At 44.6% G+C, this 27771-nt stretch overlaps 1 protein-coding gene across 2 annotated transcripts in view; it reads right to left on the minus strand.

Moving 5' to 3' along the window:
- The window catches only part of LOC119972433 (NEDD4-like E3 ubiquitin-protein ligase WWP1), a 291224-nt gene that overhangs the window by 75754 nt on the left and 187699 nt on the right, over positions 1-27771 (minus strand). For both annotated transcript variants that reach the window (XM_038809115.1, XM_038809116.1), the window contains 6 exons: positions 19177-19355; positions 15008-15446; positions 10839-10934; positions 10577-10751; positions 9975-10029; positions 8422-8506 (listed from right to left, as the gene is read on the minus strand). In XM_038809115.1, coding sequence (XP_038665043.1) covers positions 8422-8506; positions 9975-10029; positions 10577-10751; positions 10839-10934; positions 15008-15446; positions 19177-19355 — 1029 coding nt within the window. The remainder of the gene's footprint in view (positions 1-8421; positions 8507-9974; positions 10030-10576; positions 10752-10838; positions 10935-15007; positions 15447-19176; positions 19356-27771) is intronic.

Below are 27771 nucleotides of genomic sequence, written 5' to 3' on the forward strand. Positions count from 1 at the left end.
CTCGCCTTCTGTGCATTAACTGAAACTTGCACACACTCCATCATATCTTGATTTTGCTTTACGTTTTGTTCTTTCAGGCGCTTCAAGTACTGTAGAGATCTCTGTACTGTACTCAAGATCCTTGCTGGAGAGGGAATGGGATTTTGTATTGAAATGGTGCTTCAATTTACTTGGTACCATTGCAGTGTTTAAAAGCTTCTCCCTGCAAATTAGGCTTGGCCAGGGTAAGAGGTATTACCAATCCATGATATTCCAAAGGCCAAGTAGCGGTCACTCTACTGTCTGTGTACAAACCTCGCTTTTTTTCTCCTGAGGTTCCATTCTTTCAGCCACACCTAAATCAGAATGAGATTCTTCACTTCACTTCCAGAACTTATCCATGGCAAAATGTAGTGAAACACTCTCCACGACACAATAATTGCTCTCAAACATCAACTTAAAAGCCCAATTTCAGCTCTTTGGCTGTACCAAGCAGAACCTAACTACTTCAAAGGTGTACCCTTGCCCCAAAAGGTACCAACCTTTGGTTGCTTTCCCAGTTCGTCAAGGCTTTTGTTGGGGTCTCCTTGGCTAGAAGGGCTTTTCCCAAGCCCACTTCACTTAAGGTCTGCTCCACGCAGCACTTTCTCTAATTGGAGCCCGTTTCGTCATTTCTTATCATTATTGATTCCTGTTTTGTACCTCTGTCTTCTTCCCTCACTGGGAAATTTGCTTTTTTTACTTCTCCTTGTACTCTCTCTTGTTCTTTCGACCTCTTCCTGCCTCCCTCACTTCTCCCGCAGTTTCTGCGCCCTTCATGAGTTTTCATCTTTTTCACAGGTGCATAGGCCCAATCTTCAGCTTAGTGGTCAGCATGTCCAAATCCCGAGGAACTGGTGCATGAGCATGGCCTGACCAAAGTAAAAACTCCAAACCACTACGTATGGCTCTTTCCCGGCTGGTGCATATATGGTTATGCCTGAGGTTCATCGGGGTTTGGAGATGCCGACCACTGACTGAAGACGAAGGTTAATTTTAGCTTAAAGATATGAATTGTTAATAATTTTGAATCTTATTTCATGGCACACTTCAAGCGGGGTCTTCATGGCACATCTGACACTGTAGAAAACTCTTCATTGGTTGGATTCATAGCTGGCACAAAGAAAGATAATTGTAGTTGTCGGAGTCCAATCATCTTAGCCCTATGATGTCGCTGCAGGAATTCTTCAGGGAAGTGTCCAAGATCGACCATATTCAGCTGTTTCATCAACAACCTTCTTTCCATTATAAGGTCAGAAGTGGTGTGCACACTGATGATTTAAGAGTCTTCAGTTCCATTTTCAATTTTTCGGGTACTGAAATAGTCTGTGCCTGTCTGCAGCATGACCCAGACAACATTCAAGCTTGGACTGCTAAGTAGCAAGTAACATTCACATCACACAAGTACCAGTCAATAACCAGCCAATAAGAGAGAATCTAATCATCTCCCCTTGAGACGCAATGATATCATTATTGCTGAATCCCCCACCATCAACATCCTGGGGTTCACCACGGCATTTAGGGTTGGTCAAAGAGATCAGAGGGTGGGAATTGTGTGGCAAATAACTCACCTCCCGATTCCCCAAAATCTGACACCTGGATGCAGCACAAGTTATGTGCTGAAATGTGATGAAATACTAAAAACATTAGGCTGGAATTTAGTGACGGTGGGCTCCATGTACCCTAGTGCATATTTCAACGGCAAGCTCATCTCCCCTTAGCCAACTCACCCTACTTTAATTTTTTGAGCAACAGCTCTTTAATTAGTATGAGGCTGAACTTCCTTCCATCGGCTGGAGGAAGTTATACCTCAGAGCTGCCAGCCAATTGGAGGTTGGCTACTCTGCACACCCACAGTGCCAAGTAGGAGTAGTGGCCATTGCTGGTACTGCAGGCATGGCAGGAGATGACAGTGGACCCGTACATTGAGTTAAGACCAAGATCTTTCCGGAGTCATGCTGAAAGGCCAAGTAAAGGGGGTGGGGTGTTTCCATCATGTTGGGCAAAACAGGATATAGGATTGATATAGAGATCTAAAACAGTGTGTGGAGTTGAGGGGGGGGGGGGGGGGGGGGGGGGGGGGGGAATTGGGGTGGGGGCAGGCAGGGAGGAGGCACACACCGCCCCACCCATTTACTGACAGGCAGCTGAAAGTTAAACCTGCCAGGCTGCACAATTTTGGCAAAGGCCTCTCCTGTTTCCTGTTATATCAGAAAGCCAGCAGGATGAGGCCCGTAATTGGGCATCAATTGCCTACTTAAGGACCTCAGTTGGGCCACGGGCCGGGAACCCAGCGCCGATGGCGTGGCACCCTAGTTTAGTGGTCCACATGCCTCTTTTCCCGTCTTTAGAACATTGAACATAGAATTTACAGTGCAGAAGGAGGCCATTTGGCCCATTGAGTCTGCACCAACTATTGGAAAGACCACCCCACTTAAGGCTACACTTCCACCCTATCCCCGTAATCCCCCCTAACCTGTGGAACCTCCTAGTCTGTGGGTGACCTGTAAAATTCAGTCCATTAACTCTGTTTCTCTTCACAGAAGCTGCTTGACTTGCAGTTTTTAGCATTTTCTGTCTTTATTTCAGATTTCCAGCATCTGATGCATTTTGTTTTTGTATGATGGAATACTTCCCACTTGCCTGAATGAGTACTCCAATGACATTCAATTAACTCGACACCATACAAGCTAGAGCAACCCACTTGACTGGCACCCTATCAACACCGTAAACATTCTTTTGCTTTGTTGCAGGCATACCATGGCTACAGTTTCTATCATATAGAAGTGCACTGTAGTAATTCATCCAAGCTTCCTTCAACAGCACCATTCAAAAACTCCCAACCCGACCACAAAAAACAACACAGACAGCAGATGTATGGGGACACAACTATCTACAAGCTTCCCTCAAAGTCACATCCCATTCTGACTTGGAACTTCACTGTTGCTGGGTCAATATCCTGGATCATCCTTCTCAACAACCTACAGCACATGGACTGCAGCAGTTCAAGGGGGTAATAAATGCTGCCCTTGACAGCAACACTTACAACATATGAAACATTTTTTAAAAAACACCTGTATCATATTTCATATGCTGACAAATGTTTCTTTATTCATTCATGATTGGTGGGTATCACTATATCATCAGCATTTAATGGCCATCCATAATTTCCCTCAAGAAGAGAGTGGTGAGCTACTTCTTTGAGTATAGTTACATTCAGAAGGCAATTAAGAGTTCATTGCATTGTTGTGGGCCCAAAATCACACGCAGGCCAAGAGGGCAAGGGTGACAGATTTCCTTCTCTGAAGACAATAAAAATATAATTATGCATTTATGTAGCACCTTTCACAATCATAAGACATCTCATTTTTTTTACAGCTAACAAATTACTTTTGAAGTCTAGTCTCTGTTGCAATGTAGGAAACGTGGCAGCGAATTTGCACACAGCAAGCTCCCACGAACCACAATGTCATAATCACCTGGTCATCTGCTTTAGTAATGTTGATTGAGGGATAAATAATAGCTGGCATACTGAGGGTAACTGTCCTGTTCTTCTTGAAATAGTGTCTAATTGAGAGGACAGTCTCATCTGAAACTCAAGACAGTGCAGAAGGGGATGTTGCTCTGTCAGCTTTGATTTGAGTGCTCACAACCTTCCAACACAGAAACAAGAATGATATCCATTGAGCCAAGGCTGACACCATAGTGAAGCAGATGGATTTTTTATGATTATTTGGAAGATTCATGATCACCATTAATGATACTAGGTTTTTATTTCAGATCTATTTAATTTTCTGGTGGTATTTGAACTACTGTCTTGGGAACATTAGTCCAAAGCTCTGGATCACTCAGCCAATGGCATACCCACTATGTTAATGCACTATTGACTAATGTACATTTTGTTGAACTCATTTTTGCAGGCAACGTGTTGCTTAACCTCTATTTTCCTCTTCTCACTAGCTTGGTACCATTTGCACACCTATGCACTTTTCATCAAGTTTCTTGAGTCTCCTTCTCCAAAGCACTCACTTATTAGTATTCAGTGCTTACTTTCCATTACCAGCCTTCTTAAATCCAATCTCAAGTTTCTTCCAACAAAACGTATACGGTGAGCATGGAATTCTTTGTTATTACAATTGAGACCATTCATTCAGCCTCTGCTTCACCTTGCTCACCAAGCCAAAATGTCCCTCAAGCGCATTCCTGCCTGAAGTCTGAACTGATGGCTTTCACTAATCTTTCTTCTACCTTCGCTCTCAAGCCTATTTGTGACCCATCTCATGCTTTTTTTTAAATAAACATTTTATTGAGGGATTTTTTGGTTTTACAATAACGACAAAATAAACAATATACATAAGTCTTTATAGACATATAGTGCACATAGTGCAAAAAAAGCCTGCTACCTCCCTTGCAGGTCCTACTTCCATTAAACCCCTACTCTAAACTAAAGGAACCACCCCCCCCCCCCCCCCCCCCCCCCCCCCCCCCACCCCCAAACCCTCCTTCTGCTGACGATTAATTTTCTGCAAAGTCGCTGCCGAATGGTTGCCACCTCCGGGCGAATCGTAACAGTGATTCTCTCAAGGCGAACTTGATTTTCTCCACACAAAGAAAGCTCGTCATGTCAGTAAGCCAGGTCTCCAACTTCGGGGGCTTTGAGTCCCTCCAACCTAATAGTATCCGTCTCCGGGCTACCAGGGAAGCAAAGGCCAGAACGTCTGCCTCTTTCTCCTCCTGGATTACCGGATCTTCCGACACCCTGAAAATCGCCACCTCCGGACTCTGTGCCACCCTTGCTTTTAACACAGTGGACATGACGTCTGCAAACCTCTGCCAGAATCCCCTGAGCTTTGGGCATGTCCAAAACATGTGGACATGGTTCGCTGGCCCCTCCCGCACACCTGTCTTCTGCATCAAAGAACCTGCTCATCCGGGCCACTGTCATGTGAGCCCAGTGAACGACCTTGAATTGTATCAGGCTGAGCTTTCACATGTTGTGGACGCGTTGATTCTACTCAATGCATCCGCCCAGAGACCTTCCTCTATCTCTCCTCCTAACCCCTCCTCCCATTTGTGCATCAGCTCCTCGGTCTGCGTGTCCTCTGACCCCATGAGCTCCTTATAGTTGTCGGAGACCTTTCTTCTCCCACTCTGGAAACTACCCTATCCTGAATCCCCTTTGATAGTAGGAGCAGGAAGGTTGAGATCTGTCTAAGTAGGAAGTCCCGCACCTGCAGGTACCTGAATTCGTTTCCCTTCGCCAATTCGAATTTCTCATCCAGCTCCCTCAAGCTAGGAAAGCTCCCTTCTATAAACATATCCCCCATCCTCTCAATTCCTGCCCTCTGCCATCTCCAAAATCCCCCGTCCATCTTTGCCGGGGCAAACCGGTGGTTATTACAGATTGGGGACCAGACCGATGCTCCCTCCACTCCCACATGCTTCCTCCATTGCCCCCAGACTCTCAGGGCTGCCACCACCATGGGGCTGGTGGAGTATCGTGCCGGTGGGAACGGCAGAGGCGCCGTTATCAGTGCCCAAAACTGGTACCCTTACATGAAACCACCTCCATACCCTCCCATGCCGACCCTCCCCCCACCACCCACTTCCTGATCATGGCTATATTCGCCGCCCAATAATAGTTATTGAAGTTTGGCAGAGCCAGCCCGCCCTCTCCCCGGCTCCGCTCAATCATCCCCTTTTTCACTCGCGGAGTCTTGCCCGCCCATACAAAGCCCATGATAACTTTGTTAACCCGTTTAAAGAAGGAGTGTGGCATAAAGATGGGGAGACACAGGAACACAAACAGGAATCTCGGAAGGACCGTCATCATCACCGTCTGGACCCTCCAAACTAGTGACAGAGGGCGAGTGTCCCATCTCCGAAAATCGTCCTTCATTTGGTCCACCAGACGGGCCAGATTAAGTTTGTGTAACAGTTCCCATTCCCGCCCCACTTGGATGCCTAGATACCGAAAACTTCCCCCGACCACTCTAAACGACAGTTTCCCCCAATTGCCTATCCTGTCCGCTTGCCTGGATCACAAACATCTCGCTATTCCCCATATTCAGTTTGTACCAACAGAAACGGCCAAATTCCCCCAGAATCCTCATGATTTCTTCCATCCCCCCCCACTGGGTCCGACACATACAGGAGCAGGTTGTCTGCGTAAAGTGAGACTCTGTGTTCCACTCCCCCCCGGACCAACCCCTTCCGGACCAACACTTTCCAGCCCCTTGAGGCTCTCAGCCCAATTGCCAGCGGCTCTATAGCTAGTGCGAACAACAGTGGGGAGAGAGGGCACTCCTGCCTCGTCCCCCCGTGTACCATAAAATAGTCCGATGTCGTCCTATTCGTACGCTCACCACAGGAGCCTGATACAGTAACCTGACCCAGTCAATAAAGCCCCGTCCAAATCTGAACCGTCCCAGCACCTCCCAGAAATATTCCCATTCTACTCGATCAAAAGCCTTCTCTGCGTCCATTGCGACAACTACCTCCACCTTCCTACCTTCTGGGGGCATCATGATCGCATTTAGCAACCTTCTTACATTGGACACCAACTGCCTTTCCTTAACGAAACCGCCTGGTCCTCCTCAATCACATCCGGAACACATTCTTCAATCCTAGAGGAAAATTTTGGCCAGCAGTCTGGCGTCCATATTCAATAGGGATATCAGCCTGTAGGACCCAGACAGTTCCAGATCCTTATCCCGGTTCAGAATCAGCGAGATCATGGCCTGTAACATCGTCGGGGGAAGCACCCCTCTCTCCCTTGCCTCATTGAATGTCCTCATCAACAGCAGCCCCAATATCCCAGAGAACTTTTTGTAGAACTTTGTTCGGTATCCATCCGGCCCCAGGGCTTTACCCGACTGCATGGCCTTCAGCCCCTCCGCTATCTCTTCAACCCCGATAGGTGCCCCCAGCCCTTCTACCAGCTCCCCGACCACCTTCGGGAAATTAAACCCCCCTAGGAAGTGCATCATCCCCTCTGGCCCCATATAGCCTACTATAAAACTCCTTAAATGCCTTATTCACCCCTGCTGAGTCTCCTATCAGGTTCCCAATCTCATGTTTTTTGGCCCTGCTCCCAATTACCCGCTGGCTACATGCCCGCCTACATTCTGTCTAATATTGTAAATGGCTCCCAGTTTTCAGGCAATGTCCCTTTATCTTTTAAAACAGCCTCCTCAGAAACAATTATTGTAGACACCTCTACGCTTGCAAACTATAATCCCACCTTCAATATCCTTTTCCTCTCTAAAATTCCCCAAAATTTGTGCCCTTCTTTACTGCAACTCCATGCTTGAATCTTTGCATACAGATTTACATTCCTTCTTTTACACAGAAGCAAAAGAAGAGAACCAAGAAACAGAAAATGGGAGGTCACTTTTGGTGATCAGTCCAAATATCTCCTTCTTTGGCTTAGTATCGATGTCTTATTCTACTGCTGTTGATTCTTTCAGCTGTTTTTTTTGATTTGGGGATTTCATCTAGATTTCCCACTAAGCATAAACAGTAACCTTTAATGAAAAATAGTTGTGAAAAACAGTTTGGAAGTATTAATACTTTTTATGTAATAAGGTATCCCCTAATCTATTTGATATCGCAACCTCCTCAAAAAGGTCAATGCGATGAATCTTGACAGCTGCAGCATTGTAAATATTGGGGCCCGAGTGGGCATATAGTTTCTATTGGGGTGGGAGTGGATTGTATTAGTTTGAACAATTCCCTGTCTGGAAGTCAGCCTGATTGACAGGCATGGCTTCCAATCAATCAGGAAGGACTCTGGAGCAGGCCTGCAAATAAATCACCGGCTGTTGCTAATGATGGGAATCTGATCTCAATCCAGGAAGAGGGGAGAGGGTAGTCAGAGGGGAGAGGGTAGTCTGATGGGACTGAGTTTGGGAGATTATGGGAGATGCACTTAACGTCTGCACAAAGTTGTCTATGTCTCCCTTAAATGCAGGGTGTCTGTGTCGACCGTCATTAAAATGGCAATACAGGTAAAATAAGAAGCTGCCAGCCTAATCATAACACTTAGTTAGCAAATCCACCCCCTGGATTGGCTACCCGCTCTGTATCCCACCTCTTAAAAAGAAGATGGTTTGGAGTTGGGTTTGAATGTTTTGAAATTTAAACACCTCACCCAACATCAACCCAATTTAGAAATTGACAAACCACTGTAATTATTGAACTTTCTTTACTATTTAGATATTAATTTTTGCAACAGCTTAAAAGGAACAACACATGACTCATACTATTGAAATATTCAGATGATATGTAAATAGCTTTTTGGAAACATACAGGGTATTATTTATTGAGTGTATTATTGCTTCAGTTGGGCTTACAATATTCACATATTTACTTGGCTTTGGGTTCCATTAACTAGATACTTACCCCTGTGTTCTTGGATCCTCCCACTGTGTGGTCTTTGTATTATGATTCACAAAGTAAACTCTATCATTCGCATCCACCCTCCTTTCTGTTACAGAGAAACAAAGAGGGGCTTAGGTTTTTTTCATTTCTCATTCCTACATATCTTCCTTAAAGATAGACCGAGAAGGAGCAAAGGGGCTGCTGTTCCCAAATTTTGAATCTGACCAATTCTGTTGCTCTTATATCTCTCCCTCTCCCAACAAATCAAGTATCACAACAGAAGTGATGCTATGTGACATTTAGCATGTGGTAATAAGGACAAAATCTTTAAAATGCAGGATTTGAGTCTGTGTAATTCTGTTGTTGTGTATGCCTCAATTCAAAGCTTATCTTATAAAAAGATTTTCTCATATACTGGAAGTATGTAGAGGGATTTGGATAGGTTAAATGAATGGGCTAGGGTCTGGCAGATGGAATACAATGTTGACAAATGTGAGGTTATCCATTTTGGTAGGAATAACAGCAAACGGGATTATTTAAATGATAACATATTAAAACATGCTGCTGTGCAGAGAGACCTGGGTGTGCTAGTGCATGAGTCGCAAAAAGTTGGTTTACAGGTACAACAGGTGATTAAGAAGGCAAATAGAATTTTGTCCTTCATTGCTAGAGGGATGGAGTTTAAGACTAGGGAGGTTATGCTACAATTGTATAAGGTGTTAGTGAGGCGATACCTGGAGTATTGTGTTCAGTTTTGGTCTCTTTACCTGAGAAAGGACGTACTGGCGCTGGAGGGTGTGCAGAGGAGATTCACTAGGTTAATCCCAGAGTTGAAGGGGTTGGATTACGAGGAGAGGTTGAGTAGACTGGGACTGTACTCGTTGGATTTTAGAAGGATGAGGGGGGTTCTTATAGAAACATATAAAATTATGAAGGGAATAGATAGGATAGATGTGGGCAGGTTGTTCCCACTGGCGGGTGAAAGCAGAACTAGGGGGCATAGCCTCAAAGTAAGGCCAAGTAGATTTAGGACTGAGTTTAGGAGAAACTTCTTCACCCAAAGTGTTGTGAATCTATGGAATTCCTTGCCCAGTGAAGCAGTTGAGGCTCCTTCATTAAATGTTTTTAAGATAAAGATAGATAGTTTTTTTGAAGAATAAAGGGATTAAGGGTTATGGTGTTCGGGCCGGAAAGTGGAGCTGATTCCACAAAAGATCAGCCATGATCTAATTGAATGGCGGAGCAGGCTCGAGGGGCCAGATGGCCTACTCCTGAGTTCTTATGTACTTATTTCACATATCTTTGCATTAGTGTATGAAAAGAATAGAAGTGTGTTGGACATGCCTGCCAAACTGAATGGCAATTTTGTTATTTATTCAGTTAAAGTTGAAATAATAAGCTTTACTATATGTATAAATCCTTAATAATTTTAGAAAACTGTCATTGTTTAAGAAATTATACAAATCACAGCCATTCCAATTTAGGAACATGATTATTTCCTGAAAATGTTACTCAATGTGTTGTATTTTTTAAGCAGTAATGCGGGACCTCTCCAAAAATTATGACAAACGTACCCCAGCCAGGTGGTAAAGGGCCAAGAGGATCATTTTCTGCTGATAACATTGAGGCCTGTTAAAAACAATATTCACTTCAGTCAAACAACATACATTACAATGTGCAGAATGAAGCATCAGTATCACAAACCTTCTCCTGTTCAGCATAGGCTAATGTTGCTCTTTAATCATATACCCCGATTGACATAAAGAAAGCTCTCATTGAATCACCATCTATTTCTAATTGCAGGAAAGCATATTGCTTATAATCACCTGGCTGTGTTCTAGCATTCGTTGAATAGAATTGGATATGTGGAAATGACCTCTACTAGTAAGAAGCACAGTGTAAAGAAGACTCTTTTGATAACTACATCACTTGTTGTAAATTTAAGCTTCTAACTAAAAAAAAACTTGCTGTCATTCTTCCTTACATTCTTTGGTACTGTAGGAATGAAGCAAACAATTCCGGCTACAGGATGGAAACAATTACTAACGCAGAATAGAATGACCATAGGCAAAAATACAGAATATCAATAATTAGTAGAACATATTTAAGTAAATGAAGCATTTTTGCTAGAATGCTGCACAGATCCAAGTGGGAAACAAAATGAAGTAATAACTACCGAATAGAGGTATCGCTGGTTGAATTGCTGCATAGCTCCCTGTAGCTGATTCCTTTGAGATTGCCACTGTTCAAAGTTCCTGACTGATTCCATTGTTGGCCGTTGCCATGTTGTTGTCCTGGTGTTATGATCTACATAGTACACTCTGCCTCGATCATCCACCCGTCTTTCCCAACTAAGAGACAAAGTATGTTTTAAGAATATAACTCAAAACCGTCTCGCAAACAAGTCTATATAAACCATTCAATTCAATATCACTCACCCTGGTGGTAAAGGCTGTGGTCTTTCCCATGTTGTAGTTCTTGTGTTGTGATCAACATAATATGTTCTACCGTGAGGATCCCTCCTCTGCTCCCACCTTCAAAAGTGGAATTAATTTTGGTAAAAGGTTCATTCAATGGGTTAAATATGCACAAACAGGGGTAAAAGGGGCAGTGGAATTTGTGTTTCAGAGATCAGTAACATGACTAAACAGCAAGCTCTTTCAGCCTGGTGGAATAGTCCAAAATAGATCTTACATGCTATAATATTCCACAAGCATAGTATAATTTCTACAGTCTCATTTTTACATTTACTCCTCACTCCACGATTTTAGAACTGCAGTATTATTTTTGGGTCATTTGCCACCCTACCCGAAAAGTGTGATACCATTTGCATTCAACAGCACTCACTTAATATCAATGGCACTCAAAATGAATCATTTAGCATTTGGACACCAAAAATGTTTATTTTCCACATTTTGATTTTCAATAACTTCAAAAATCATAAACTTGAGCTAACTTTAGAGAAAGCAGGCCCTGTTTTTACAAGGCACTTCTATGTTTTTTTTAATAACCCATAACGTATGTGCCCTCCCCACTACCGTACCCACCCTTCCCCACCCCTCGATTGCAGCGGTTCTCTCCCATCAACTGCACCCCACCACCCATACCAAAGATGCTGTTACCCAACCACTCACTGCCACGCAATTTCTGCCCTTCAAGCAATTTCCTTCTGCAAACTACACCCAAGCCTACACAAAACCTTCCCATCTAGTTCAATTTTCTTCTGCGCACCCCGCCCAACTTTTAAAAAATGAAACATTTCAGATAAGGGGGGGGGGGGGGGGGGAAAGAGAGGCTGGAATGCAGGGGGCAGAAGCGAGGGTGAGTGGAAAGAGGCTGAGGAAAGGCTGTGGAGAGCGGGGAGAAGCTGGGGGGGAGGGAGAGAGGCTGGGAGGGCGGGGAGAGGCATGAGGGGCAGGGAGAGACTGGGAGGGCAGGGAGAGGTTGGGAGAACGGAGGAGAGGCTGGATAGGTGGGTAGAGACTTGGGGGGTAGAGGTTGGGGGGGGCAGGAAGGGCTCAGGGGTATGGGACGCTATGGGTCCCAGGGAAGAGGCTGGGTGGGGAGGGAAGAGAGACTGGGGGAAGGGGGAAAGAGACAGGGAGGTGAGAAGATGTGGGGGAGGCAGAAGCGGGGGTGGGGGCAGTGGTGGGGATGAGTGGCTGTGGAGGTGGGGGCAGTGGTGGGGATGAGTGGCTGTGGAGGAGGTGAAGTGACTTCGGTGGTGGTGATGGTTGGGGGGGACTGGTGGGAGAATTTGGAGGCTGGAGGGAGAATGTGGAGACTGGAGGGAGAATTTGGAGGGAGTGGTAATTTGGATGGAGGGGTAAGAGTTTGGAGACTGGTGGGAGACAGGCAGGAGTATTTATGCATGGTAGGACAGAGTTTAGACCCTGGTACTTGGGGCAAAGTAGAGGGCAGAGTTTAGATCCTGAGTTTGTGGAGTGCGGAGTATGTAGATTCTGAGAACTGGGGTGTGGTGGGTGGAAAACCTAGACTCTCGTGACAAAAATTAATTAAATGATGGAACTTTTGTAAGTTCATTTATAGGATGTGGATAGCGCTGACTAGAGGAGCATTTATTGGCCATCCCTAGTTACCCTCAAGAAGGTGATGGTAAGCTGCCATCTTGAACCATTGCAGTCCTTGAGGTGCAGGTGCACCCACAGTGTTGTTAGGGAGGGAGTTCCAGGATTACGATCCAGTGACAATGAAGGAATAGTGATATATTTCTAAGTCAGAATGGTGAGGGACTTGGAGGGGACCCTCCTAGTGATGTTTCCATGTGTCTGCTGCTCGTGCCCTTCCAGATGGTAACAGACGTGGGTTTGAAAGGTGCTACCTAAGGAGCTGCCGAAGGAGCAATGTTAAGATTCATCTTGTAGATGATGCTCACCGCTGCCACAGTTAGTCATTGGTGAAAGGATTGAATGTTTGTGGAAAGGATTAAGCTACTTTGTCCTAGTTGGCGTCAAGCTTCTTCAATGTTATTGGAGCTGCACTCACCCAGGCAAGATGAGTATTCCATCACACACCTAACTTGTAGATGGTGTACAGGCTTTTGGGAATCAGGTGGTGTGTTCCTTGCTGCAGGATTGCTAGCCTCTGACCTGCTCTTGTAGCCACAGTGTTTATATGGCTAGTCCAGTTCAGTTTCCAGTCAATGGGGACCCTCAGAATATTGACAGTGGGGGATTCAGCAATAGCAATTCCATTGAATACCAAGGGAAATGTTTAGATCCTCTTTTATTGGAGGTGGTCATTGCCTGACACCGTGTGGCATGAATGAGGTTGTGCTCCACAGCATGTACTTATAGCAGAACAGTTTTTTTTGGACTAAATGAAAATCTGAATAAATTCATATATTATTTTAAGTAATTGATTTCCTTGTATTTTGTAATGCTTGTATTTGATAACTTTGAGCACATGGGATAGCTTTGAGAAAACTTTATATATATGCACGAGTGCACTACATAACTATGAGTAACTACCAAATTTGATGTCAAATTCATTCAAAATTAGAACTTTTGATGTCAAATTGTAATTGAGAGCATTGAGCACGTTCAAATCGCAAAAACGATGTTACAATTTCTGGATAGGGACGTGACTTACTCCCAAGTCTCTGCCAGTACATGTTCATTAAGGGGCCAAAACAAAAGTTGAAGTTGATGTTTCTTCAACTTTCTCCTGTTCACCGTGGGAAAATAACCAGCCCTTCACTTAGTAATTCTCCCATGACAGAATTTAGATCAAGGACGTGCATCCAAACTATCAACTTCCTTCAACAATACAACCTAACAATATCGTTATAAAATATATTTCATGTTTAGACAACTTACTAGTTGTGTGTTCTTTAAAGCAGTGAATAATGCTTCAAATTTCTACAAACTTTCTAAATTCATAATTATCGATACTTGATTTAACAGCAAACATTAAGTACAAATTAAGTTTGCAATAATTTACACTTGTGCAAAATCTTTAACAAAGGATAATATCCCATGGAGAGGGTAATGTATACTACACAAACGAGTTAGAGAGAAAATAATTATATATGCCTTGTTCTTTTATATGCAAATAAATTTCCAAAATTCAACAGAACTGCACATTTTTAGTCTTCAATGTTATTGTACAATATAGTATAGCAACAGTGGTACTAAATCAAGAACAAAATGGAAGTAAAAGCTATCCATAAGAAAAATATATGCATATAAATAATTACTAGTTAAATGCAACCACAGATGTCAGCGAACCACACAATAGGAAGATTCCAGATTTAATTCTTGGCACTTGCTAAGATTGCCAAATTCAATCAATTGGCACTTCAAGTAGCACAGATGATCAATGGGTTCTCAGACAGGTGGAAATTGCTATCCAGTGATCCCTATACGATATAGGTTTGTATATACAAACTGGACCTCAATCCCCAAACTAACAAATAAATACTATTCAAACCATATTCTCACATAAATCACCACCTTTAGAGAGGCATTGTAAGTGGGCAAAGTGGGCATAAAATACCAAAACTCTTCTTATGGTACTCAAATATTTCTTAGGTCTAAAAAAAGACTGAATCAATGATTATGGAGAATATGAGATTTAGCTTACTCGGCTAAATCGCTGGCTTTTAAAGCAGATCAAGGCAGACCAGCAGCACGGTTCAATTCCCGTACCAGCCTCCCCGGACAGGCGCCGGAATGTGGCGACTAGGGGCTTTTCACAGTAACTTCATTGAAGCCTACTCGTGACAATAAGCGATTTTCATTTCATTTCATGTGCCCATTAAAAAATTGTAAACATTTTGCAGATGTACATGCATTTATTTTTTTTAAAAGCCCTGATATCAAATTATTTCCAGCTCCTTGAATCTAATTCTTCCTTTCAACTTTGCACAACATACAATTTATTTATTTTGAAAAATATGATGCACTAGTTTTAAAAGCAATAGCTAATCAAAACATTTCTGAATTAGCCAATGACAAATGCTGCTTAATAAAACTAATTTTAGGATGAATATAACATTTGGATAGGTTATTTCCATTAAACTCCATCCTATAACATACTTCTAAGACAAATAGTCAACAAAGTCAATCAGTTTTTATGTACTTACCCAGCTGGCAATGGTTCTGTGCTAATGCTGTTTGGCTGCTGTCTAATAGGCCCAGCAGATGGATTTGGAGTTGAATGTCTAGGTTTTCCACTGTCTGCCTCTGTATTGCTTCTGTCAGCAGAGTCCACAGCTGTGGCTTCTGAAGGAGTATCAGCTGTTGCACCGCTAGATGTGCTTGTTGTTGAAGTTGTGCTATTGCCTGCAGCAGCTGTAGTTGTTTCTGCTGAACTTACAGCAGATATGGAAGGTAAAGTAGTACTAGTAGTAATAGTAGCAGTAGTGCAAACCGTGGGAGTGGAAGGTTCTGTAGATTGGGTTGTAACTCCACTGACAGATGTCATAGTCACAGTTATTTTTGGTGAGGATGTTGATGATATTGATGGAGGTGTTGGAGGTGCTGCTGCTGCTGCTGCTGGTGGTGGTGCTATTTCTCCATTTACTGGACAAAAATAAGTAACATTTCAACAAATTAGACCATTACCTATCCATAATCATGAATCAACTGTATGTATAAAAGTTGGACCGTAAGTTTACGTTTTAAAATCTGCTGCAAACTACTGACATCTGTTAACATTTATATATTTTTTAAAAACTTTCAAGGTTACTTCATGTTTATCAATTCCTGTATCACACCTGAATATTGATATCTGCTAACAATATCCACAATTACTTTAAATTTAATATTTCTGTACTTACCATTAGTTTTCCTATGCACATAACTATTTACCTTTCAACCCTCCCAATATACTGTACTGTTACTCCAAGGTTCATCTTCTGCATTCATTTTTCTAGATTATATTATAAGCAGGTAAAAGTAGATTGTATTTTCAACTTAAAGACTTTTAGCCATGTACAACTGCTCCCTGGTATCCTCCGCTTCAGGAATCCTACCTCCAGTCACAAGGCCAAATGCGGCCATCTCTCCCAGGTCTGCAGCATTCCATCTTGTTTCCTCTCCTCTTTCTTACAGGCAGCCAAGATGTTTTCTTCCTTCCTTTTGACTAATTTCTAATTTTTGCTGATCAAATATGCACTTACTTTTCAAATTTCACACCAAACATCCACAATCTTCCATAACGTGACAAGCACTTCAATTTTCAGAGCACATAGGGGCTGTTTAGCACAGGGCTAAATCGCTGGCTTTGAAAGCAGACCAAGGCAGGCCAGCAGCATGGTTCAATTCCCGTAACAGCCTCCCCGAACAGGCGCCGGAATGTGGCGACTAGGGGCTTTTCACAGTAACTTCATTTGAAGCCTTCAAGTGACAATAAGCGATTTTCATTTCATTTTTCATTTCATTTCAATATATTTGCCATTTATCATAAGCACTTGTAAGAAAGGGTTTCAACATAAAGGTATGGGAATAAAGCAACAATTTTGATTACCTGAATGTAGTCTATGACCTTCAGTAACTCCCTTTAGAAGTAACACCACCACATCCACAAATTAACGCAAATGCAAAATGAGGAAAAACAGCAAACTTGCCCACTGAGAGAAGTGACTTAAAACATTTGTAAGAAAAAGAAACCAGTAAAAGGTCAGATTTTCTTGCCTCCCAAGTTCCCCATCTAAAGTATCAACCAGGTATCAGTCCCGCCATAACATCAAAACAGCTTTAATCAGTGACATATGACATCCCTATAAACCCAGTGATCCCTCACCTCCTTGACTTAAATGGTCAACTCCATCATTCTCCTCCAACTCCCTGTTCTCTGTAATCCAGCTCAGTGAGATTTATGCTTGTTTGGTTCTACTGTTATCTAGCTAACTGTTGCCACAGCATTTCCCACAATGGTTTCTCGCCTTATTCCACATTATTACCGCTCAAGGATCTGTTTTTCATCCATCCTCTTAATTTTACTGTAGTTTCTATTTATAAATTTTCAGTACCCAATTCATTTTTTCTAATTAAGGGGCAATTTAGCGTGGCCAATCCACCTACCCTGCACATGTTTGGGTTGTGGTGGCGAAACCCACGCAAACACAGGGAGAATGTGCAAACTCCACACGAAGTGACCCAGAGCCGGGATCGAACCTGGGACCTCGGCACTGTGAGGCAGCAGTGCTAACTACTGCGTCACCGTGCTGCCCTCTAATTTTGTTGTAGTGACATCATTCGATAACATGTCAGGTTGCACATGCATGCTGACAACACAAACTCCACCTCTAATTAAAAGCAGTAGTAGGGAAAATGATAATAATTTATTACTAAGGATGTGGTAACAGGACACTGGAAAATTACAAACGGAATAGGCAGACGCAATGCTGTTTTATGAAAGGGAATGTCGTTTGACAAACCTATTGCTTTATTGAGAATCTAACTACCAGGGCAGATAAGGGGAAATCACTGGCCGTCATACATTTGGATTTTAAGGCATTTGATAAGATGTTTTACAAGAGTTTGTTTCACAATATTAGGCCACATGGGATTAGGCATACTATATTAGCATGGATTGAGAACTTGTTAATGGACAGAAATAAAGAATAGTTATTTTCGGGATGGCACGAATAACTCAAGAGTGCCACGACGATTGATGTTGGCATTAAAAAGTGAAGTGCATTAACCCATTAAAAACCACCTCTTGTGCATCTTTAATAACTTATCAACAATTGTCCCCATGATTCTTTTTGGATTTATTACTTTTATAAATTGTATGCTATATACTGCCCTGGAGTTTCCCAACCCTAAATATATTTTAGCACATTTTTCCACACTGAGGGCATTTGCTGCACATGGACCAATTTAATCATTTATCTAAATAAGCATCCAGTTTATTAATTTGTACTGAACGTTTAACTCCTATACACAACACAAGTCATATAAAAATTTATGAACACTAATATTAATGTTCAAATCTAACTCATTAACTACAATAAATGAATTGCAATGGTCCTAGCATGGAGCCTTGTGCACGAGAGAGTGACACATTGAATTTATATAGAAGGTATCAAACAAACTAGATAATTATTCATATTTTTTATATCTTTCATGGAAGTTATCCTTCAAATAATTTAGAAGACCTCCTTCGACATTTGGATCTGTTGTGTCTACGTGTCATGGTGCTTAGTTTTCTGGATTTTAAACTGGATCTTTTGGCAAACATATTACATTTTAATTTAACAAAATGCTAATCTGAAATTATTTTGACTGAACTGTTGCATGTCTCGCTGCACGTTTGAAGTTGGGTGAGGGTTTAAATGTAAACACAGGGTCCACATTGGAGTAATAACATAAAGTAAAGATTTCATGATCTAATAAAATATATACATTATTAAGGTACAGTTGTTCAGTGTTTGCCATGTCACAGTGAGTGCACTCTTGACTCAGAATCTGAATTTTATGACCTTATCTCCCACTCCAGGGGTTTGACCACCCAATCAGGATTATACTGCAGTGCAATACTGACTGAAGGATTGCTAAGACTTTAAATCAGTCTCATTTGCCATCTCAGATGGATATAAAAGATCAATTTTAAAGAGGAGTGGGGGCAGGGCAGCCAACGTTGATCGCTCAAATTAATTGAATTCACCTACCACGGAATGGCTAATGCACAGGTCATTTAGCCCATTGGGCTCATGCTAGTTCTCTGCAAGGACAAATCAATTTGTCCCACTCTGCAGATCCATCCCCTTTCTAGTTAATTTCCTTTTGAAAGTCACAACAGCATCTGCCTCCAGCATTTTTAGGTAGTGCATTCCAGATCCAAACCAATCAACCTCAATCCCTATAGCAGATTATCTTTATCACATTGCTGTTCGTGAAATCTTACCATGTAATGGCTGCTGTGTTTCCGACAATAAAAAAGCGATGACACCTCAAAAATACCTGATTTGCTAAAAAGTGCTTTGGGACATTCTGAGGTCATGAAAGGCATTATCCAAATGCATATCTCTCTTTTTTTTTTAAATTCGAGTACCCAATTCATTTTCTCCAATTAAGGGGCAATTTAGCGTAGCCAATCCACCTAGCTTGCACATTTTTGGGTTGTAGGGACGAAACCCACGCAAACACGGGGAGAATGTGCAAACTCCACACGGACAGTGACCCAGAGCCGGGATCGAACCTGGGACCTCGGCACGTGAGGCCGCAATGCTAACCCACTGCCCCACCATGCTGCCCTCAATGTATATCTCTCTTACCACTTATCAAAGTACCTATAAACTCTTACCAGTACTGTCGGCACCTTGAGTGGTAGAGCTTTTTGGCGCTGTTGTACTTTTAGGCCTGGCAGCTAAATGGCAAGGCGAATGATTAGTCTCTCCATTCACAACCGGTGAACTGGCAGATGACTGCCGTGAAGAATTTGTTGATGGACTATCTGCACAGTTGGAGGTTTCGGTGTTGGATCTTTTAAAAAAAGATATTTCAAGTTAACACATTAGTCACAAGTGTCACTGTTGTTGGATAAAATCCCTGTCCAAATTATAATCCAGACATCATTCTTCTTTAATAAATAGTAAAATCTTCCCTGCATTAAACCTTTTTTTATCACTTTCTGAAAGTGTTACTCTGTGTTGCAGTTCCATTATAGATCATAGAATTTACAGTGCAGAAGGAGGCCATTCGGCCCATCGGGTCTGCACCGGCTCTGGGAAAGAGCCCCCTACCCAAGTTCAACACCTCCACCCTATCCCAATAACCCAGTAACCCCACCCAACACTAAAGGCAATTTTGGACACTAAGGGCAATTCGGCATGGCCAATCCACCCAACCCGCACATCCCTGGACTATGGGAGGAAACCGGAGCACCCGGAGGAAACACACGCACACACGGGGAGAATGTGCAGACTCCGCACAGACAGTGACCCAAGACGGGAATCGAACCTGGGACCCTGGAGCTGTGAAGCAATTGTGCGAACCACAATGCTACCGTGCTGCCCGAGCTGCTGCTCACTCAAAGGTTGGGTGCAGACTCGATGAGCCGGAAGGCCTCCTTCTGCACCGTAGGAATTCTATGATTCAATATCCTCCTTCCTGTAGTAACTGATTCTCTAATTAATAATGCAACACCACCTCCTCTTTTACACCCTCCCCTGTCTCGCATGAAGATCCTATATCCCAGAATGTTAAGTTGCCAGTCCTGCACCTCCCTCTGTGACAGCAACAATCTCACAATTCCACGTGTCAATTCACACCCTTAACTCATCAGTCTTACCTATAATATTCTTAGCATTAAAGTAGAAGTCATCCAGCCGAGTGGTAACCCTTCTTTCCTCCAGTCCCTTGAGCTGCAGTGTGACCACCTCTCTAAACTTTTAACCATTTGTGCAAAATTACTCTTTTTTTGGAGTGCGCGTATGTGCATGCACACACTAGTGCATTTAGAAAGAGTAATTATTATACTTCTGTATTCCATACTGTGTGTTCATAAGCTTTGCCTTCTACGTGACAAGATTGGTTTATAATAAACTAATAATTTTGTTGTTTATTGAAAAAACCTGGGCATTGAGTGGTCAAAGATTCATAATTAAGGCAGGTATTTGACCATATATGTTGTGACCAATGGAGTAGTGGAACTAGAGACAGAAAGTGCATTCCTCTCGTCCCAGCCGTAACACGGGCTAAACTGAATAAGTAGAAAAAAACTAAGCAAGCATTCAGGTTTTTCCCACTCGATCAAATATCCATTCAGTAACACAGATCAAATTTCTCAAATATCTCAAGTTTTTATCAGGAACGTTTTTTCTTACCCTCAGGCATGGCTATATAGTTGGATATAACACAAGACATTAATTGAGTAATGATCAATTGGTTTTGTTGGTTGGTAACATTTTTGCCTGAGTTACAAAGAACTGGATTCAAGACCCATTCCACGGATTGTGCTAACAAATCAAGATTGACACTGCAGTGTCCTAGTGCGGATGTACTGCACTGTCAGAGGTGTCATCTTTTGGATGTAATATCCAGAAATATGACTATAGCCAGTCCAGTCCACATCCAACATCCACATGCGCACACTCAATACTCAGGGTCACTCAATACGGACCAACATAGAGAACACTAGCTAATTTACTACATCCTAACATGGCTGTGGTCAGCTAACTCAACTGAGTGTGAATAAGTTCTGCTATCTTCCTTGGCTTCATCAATCAGAATCCATTCATTAAATATTCCCACACTGGCTATAGAAATAGAATACATTATCCGCACGCAGATATTCCATGTGTTGGAGGGTGCACTTTTAAAAAAGGTAGCAGTGCTATGTAAAAACTAACTCGAGAACCAAAAGGTTTCCAGTAACTGAATATCAAATTCCAATCTTATGAAATAGAATTTTAGGATTTGACCAGGTGTTTAGGGTATTGAATTACACAAGTCTTCACCATTATTTTGCGACAATCATAAATGTGTCTTCTTCATTATAAGTATAGAGCAAACCTTTGGCTTAGGAATTGGCTTTGGCATTCCTGACACTAAACCAGGAAGTTTGAACACCACCCCAGGTAATCCTAGCATGCAGCAGGATACGCATAATGGTTTTGTGACTATAAAATCATCTTCGCAAAGGTCATTGGGGAAAGGCAATAAAAGCTGGCTTTGCCACTTTCGCTATCTGAATTAAAAAAGTATGCTGGGTGAAGGAAATGAAGACAGAACACATGTCATGACAGCGGATACATATGCAGGGAGAAGGTGGTGTTAGAAAATGGGTAAAAGCCATGACATGTAATCAACGGATAGGTGAGGTACCAGGTAGTCTCATATTTTTAAGGAGAATAGCTGCAAAATTGGGATGGATGGAAGAATAAGGTGATCAGGAAGTATCAGAGGAGCAAGGAGTTCATTATTAGTCAAATGAACAGTGAATACGTTGGGATATTGGTAGCCTGAAATAGTATCAGACAATGGGATGCAAGAAACTTTACACTACATCTACCGCTGGAAAATATTAAGTGCCATCTTTCACATCACCTACTCCAAAAGAAAAATAACATAGAAAGAAGCTGAAGAACAGAGACGGAAGCAAAATAGATAAACAGTGGCAATAAAGTGACAAAGATAGATAAGAAAGACAAGATAGGCGAGAGCTGACAGTTAAGAAAGAAACAATGTTATTAACTTATAAGTTCATTGTTCTTTTTCCAAGGGAATTTAGCTCTGGAGTTCCCTTCGCTAAATTTCTCCCCGCCCTTCTCCCTTTCTTCCTTCATTCCCCTTAAAATCTACTTCTTAGACCAAGGACATGGGCATCGGCCGAATATCTCGTAGCTCACAGTCAAATGTTGTCTTATGAAGCTCCTTGGCATGTTTTACTATGATAAGGTGCTGCATAAGTACAAGTTGTTATTGATTCGATGTTACCGACTGCCATGTTAGCAACTTTGTCCATTCGTGATCAAAACTTGCTCCTGAACGTGATTTACCTTAAAACTGTATTTTGTGTTCATCTGTTATAATCTATATTTGATCCTAACATATGTCAACATTATTCTTGGAGGTAGGTGGTGCTGTAGCAAATTTACTTCCTGGTTTACAGCATAACAAGTATGACACCTTTTGAATTGTATATTATTATTGGATTGCCAGGGTCTGATTGTTGGTGTGCATTTTGGATAAGCTGTGCTGTAAGATGTATCAGTAATCTTTCAATTTTACAATGGAGGGTCAAACATGGAATTTGTGTTGGCTGAGTTTTCTTAAGGCAATTGCATGGTTCTCAAAAAGAAGTAATGTTAAAATGTGGTAAAGTGTGGGGCAGCAGGGCTGTAGGCAAAGTGTGGAGCAGCAGGAGCAGTAAGGTCAGTGCTTGAAGCAGCTGGAGCATCGAGGCAGGGCCCAGAACACGAGACAGCCGAAGGCAGAACGTAGAGGGGTCGTCACACGATGGGTGGCTCCTGCTTGAGGCGTACATGTTTTTTTTTCTTTTTTGGAATTTTTAATACACGGCCCTGGGAGCAATTCATGACGGACTAAGAACCAGCAAAGAGGTGAAAAATGTCCAAAAATCAGAAGAAGACAGCAGCGAGGAAGGGAGAGAATGAGAGCTCACTGTTGAGTGCAAAGACCAGCCGGGGGGGCTGACAAGAAGCAACGGCCGGGGCGCTGGGTGGAGCCGCACTGCTTCCAGCAGAGAAGATGGCTGAGGTGGTGTCTCCAGAGCTCAAAAAGCAGTTTGCAAAGCAAATAGAGGTGATGAGAAAGGAGATGGCGGTGGCACTGAAGACGTTGGTCAAGGAGGCAATTGCTCCGGTGAAGGTTGCTGTTGCAAAGGCATTGCTGAGGTGAGGGAACAGAGTGAGAAGATGAAGGGAGTGTAGGAGGCCATGTCACGCACAGCGACCAGCTCATCTCGATGGGCAATGAGCTGCAGAGGGTGGTTGAGGACAATGAGGGGGTAAGAGCAAACCTGAAGTATATGGAGAACCGCTCGAGACAACAAAATGGATGTGGGCCCCGAGAGGGCGGTGGGCCGAGGCTGGCAGAGTACTTTGCCAAGATGTTGGGCGAACTGATGGGGGAGGGAGAAGAACCCTCTCGGTATGAATTGGACTGAGCTCATCGGTCGCTGAGGCCTAAGCCTAAGTTAAATAAGCTGCCACGGACAATGATTATCTGTTTTCACAGATATCACATGAAGGGGAAGTATTGAACTGTGCAAAGAAGGAGTTGGAGGTGCAATGGGCTGGTGTCAAGGTTCGTATCCAACAGGACTGGACGGTGGAATTGGCAAAGCGGCGAGCGGCTTTCGGCCGAGTGAACGCGGCATTGTTAAGCAGTGGAGTGCGGTTTGGAGTGCTGTATTAAGCAAAGCTAAGGGTGACCTACAACTCAAGACTTTTATTTTGAGACGGTGGAGGCGGCGGAGGCATTTATGAAGGCAGAAGGCTTGGGACGGAAGTAAAGAGTGGGGGAATGTATATATGTAACTTTGAATAATGTTCCTACTTCATACTGTTATAGAGGTTAAAAGTTTTTTGTTGTTGTTCTTTGTAACTTTGAATAATGTTCTTACTTCGTCTTGTTATAGAGGTTAAAGATTTTTGCTGCTGTCCTTTGTAGCAACGGATTTTGTTTTAATGAAAAGTATGTATTTGATTGTTTTTTCCTGGGACAGGGCGGCAAGGGAGGAAAGGCCCGAGCAGGGACCCTCGCACTAGCTGACTTAAGTCGGCTAGTGAATGGAGGTGTCGGGGGAGGGGCTGCGGACATTGGAGCCTGGTGAGCAGGTTTGAATGGGCCTAGGTGAGAAAAGGGAGTGGAGATTCTGGCAAGGGGGGACTGGGTTCGATGTCAACAATGAATAGGGGTGGGTCAGGCTCAGTGGATAAGGCCCAAAGTTATGAAGGTTTGTGAAGAGGCGACTGTTCTTTTCGAACATTAGGAGAGTATTGAATGTGGCTGTGGCGCTGGCGGAGGGGAGGGAGACAGAGGTGGTTGTGGCATTCGATGCCGAGGAGGAATTTGACCAAGTAGAGTCGGGGGTATTTGATGGTGGTTCTCGAGCGGTTTGGGATTGGGCCACGATTTGTAGAATGGGTAAGGCTGCTGCACAGGGTGCCACGGACGAGTGTCTGTTCGAATAACCTGAATTCGGGATATTTTACTCTGCACTGTTGGACCAGGCAGGGATGCATATGTCCCCCCCTGTTGTTCACGCTTGTGATTGGGCTGTTGGCCATCGCGTTGAGGAGTTCAGAGCTGTGGAAAGGAATAGTGCCCCGGGGGGGGGGGGGGGGGGGGGGGGGGGGGATCACTTTAGATATCTGGGGGTGCAGTTGGCACAGGATTTGGGGGAGGCTTCTTAGGTATAACATTACTAGTCTGGTGGGGAGGCTGAAAGCGGATCTGACAAGTTGGGATGGTCTCCCTCTGTCACTGACAGGTCGGGTACAGGCAATTAAAATGATCATGTTGCCATGATTCCTGTTTATTTTTCAGTGCCTGCCCTGCCAAAGGCATTTTTCAAGGAGGTTAAAAAGATAATTACCTTGTTTATACGAGGGGGGGGAAAAGGTGGCTAGGACTAGGAAAGCGCTGTTGCAGAGAGGACGGCAGTCAGGGGATCTTCCGAATTTACTATATTATTACTGGGCGGCAAACGTGGAGAAGGTGAGGAGTTGGGTTAAAGGGGGGGGAACTCCCAGTGGGTTAGAATGGAGGAGAGTCTGCATAGGGGGCCGGGGCTGAGTGCGTTGGCAATGGCCCCGGTACTAGTAGCAACGTTGAAAATCTGGAGCCAGTTGTGCTTGCACATTAGGCTGGGGGCGAGGGAAATGATTTTTTGGGGCAATCACAGGTTTGAGCCAGGGAAGTGGGATGGGAGTTTTCGGAGATGGGAGGAGAAGGGAGTCAGGGCATTAAAGGATTTGTTTCTTGGGGGCCGGTGGGAGGAAGAGTTGGGAGAGGGTATGGAGGAGGGGTTTAGTGTGAGGTGCTCCGGAGGGTAAATGCCTTAACTTCATGCGCAAGATTGGGGCTGATACAGCTGAAGGTGGTGTATAGGGCACACCTCACAAAGGCTAGGATGAGCTTACTCTTTGAAGGGGTAGAGGATGTTTGTGAACATTGAGGGAGAGGCCCCGCAAACCACGTTCATATGTTTTCGTCCTATCCAAAGCTGGAGGGGTATTGGAGGGTGGTATTCAAGGTAATTCCGAAGGTGGTACATGTGAGGCTTGAGCGGGTCTTCTGGACGCCATATTCGGGGTATCAAATCGGCCGGGGTTGGAAGCGGGTGCGGAGAGATGTTTTAGCCTTCGCCTCTTTGATCGCCTGAAGGCGGACCCTGTTGGGGTGGAGTTCAGGGCCGGGATTCTCCCCTACCCGACGGGGCGGGGGGTCCTGGCGTGTCGGAGTGGCGTGAACCACTCCGGCGTTGGGTCGCCCCAAAGGTGCGGAATTCTCTGCACCTTTAGGGGCCAAGCCCTCACATTGAGGGGCTAGGCCCGTGCCGGAGCGGTTCCCACTCCGCCGGCTGGCGTGAATGGTCTTTGGTGCCATGCCAGCCGGGGCCGAAAGAACTTCGCCGGCCGGCGTAAGTCCGCGCATGCATCGGAACGTCAGCGGCTGCTGACATCATACCGGCGCATGCGCAGGGGAGGGGGTCTCTTCCGCCTCCGCCACGGTGAAGGCCATGGCGAAGGCAGAAGAAAAATAGTGCCCCCCACGGCACAGGCCCGCCCACCGATCGGTGGGCCCCGATCGCGGGCCAGGCCACCTTGGGGGCACCCCCCCCGGGGTCAGATCACCCCACGCTCCCCCGCGCCGCCAATCCCGGCGGTAAGAGAGGTGGTTTAAACCACGCCGGCGGGAGAGGCCTGTCAGCGGCGGGACTCCGGCCCATCGCGGGCTGGAGAATCGCCGCGGGGGGCCCGCTGACCGGTGTGGAGGCCCGCCGACTGGCGCGCCGCTATTCCCACCCCCGCCGACTCTCGGGGGGCTGAGAATTCGGGTCACGGCGGGGACGGGATTGACGCCGGCCCCAGGCGATTCTCCGGGGTGTCGGAGAATTCCGCCCCAGTTTCTCCATCCTGTGCCCTGGCGTGGCAGGGGGATCTGTTGGGAGTTTTTAAACACTCGAGACGGTGAAGTTTGAGTTGAGGGGACGGATGGTAGGGTTCTATATCTCATGGACTTTGTTTATTATGCACTTTCAAGAATTGAATGACCTCGAACATTAGGGGGAGGGATATTGGACTGTGATTGTTGTTGGTAACTACATGTGGGTGGATGGTGGATTCCTGTATCCTTTTTTTAATGTTTGTATTTAAAATGTTGAGAGTTATTTGGGTGTTGGTGGGAGGAAGGAATTGTCGGCCAGGGGATTAACATTGTATTTGTTACCGTTGATTGTTGGTGGGTTGATGCGGCCATCAATTCACTCAAGGACACAAGTAGAAATAAAGTGTGGCTTTAATCGAATTACAACTGAGCCTGCCTGCGACTAGCTGAACTCAAGGCAGGCTCGCAAGACCGCAGCACTTTATACTTTGGGTTGTGAGAGGAGCCATGGGTGGAGCCACGGGTGGAGCCCTGTACATGCTCCTCATCTCCCCCTGTGGGCAGAGCAGCGCAACGGCTCACAGATGGAGCCCACAGGGACACAGTGATCCACAGTGTGAATTTATATTATACATTCACCACATTCACCCCGTTAAAAAAATCAAGTCTGGCGGGGGTGACGGGTCTATAAGTTGAGTCGGTCCGGTGCTCGAATCGCTTGCTGGGACCGGCAGAGCACCAGGGTTGCAGCCGCTTCAGATGGCTGTGTGCTGATGTCCTGTGAGAATCTGAGGGTGGACTCCGAGGGTGGTTCGTTCCGAGCTTTGTGCTTTGTTCCTGACCGATGTGACGGGTAAAAGGGGGCGCGGAGCGTTTGGGGGGGGGGGGGGGGGGGGGGGGGGGATGGGGTGTGGTGTGAGGTGTTCCTCGGCGGTAGTGGTCGTGGTAGATCCTGCAGGCGCCAGGTCCCGGAGAGAAACGGTGTCCTGCCGGCCGTCGTGGTGCTCGATAAATGCGTAGTGGGGGTTTGAATGTAGTAGTAGGACCCTCTCTACCAGCAGGTCGGTTTTATGTGTCCGGACGTGCTTCTGAAGGACGTGCTTCGGTCCATTGCTCGTTGGAATACCGAGACCCCATTCGTGACGCCAAAGGGGACTCGGAGGAAATGGAAGAGGCGGCCATCTGCCTCGAACGCCTTGTAGTGGCGGTCCTCCGGGCAGATTGGGAGCTGGTAGTATGCAGACTTCAAATCCACCGTGGAGAAGATGCGGTACTGGGCAATCTGATTGACCATGTCTGCAATCCGGTGGAGGGGGTATGC

This window comes from Scyliorhinus canicula, chromosome 10 (genome assembly GCF_902713615.1).
Source record: "Scyliorhinus canicula chromosome 10, sScyCan1.1, whole genome shotgun sequence".
NCBI lineage: Eukaryota > Metazoa > Chordata > Chondrichthyes > Carcharhiniformes > Scyliorhinidae > Scyliorhinus > Scyliorhinus canicula.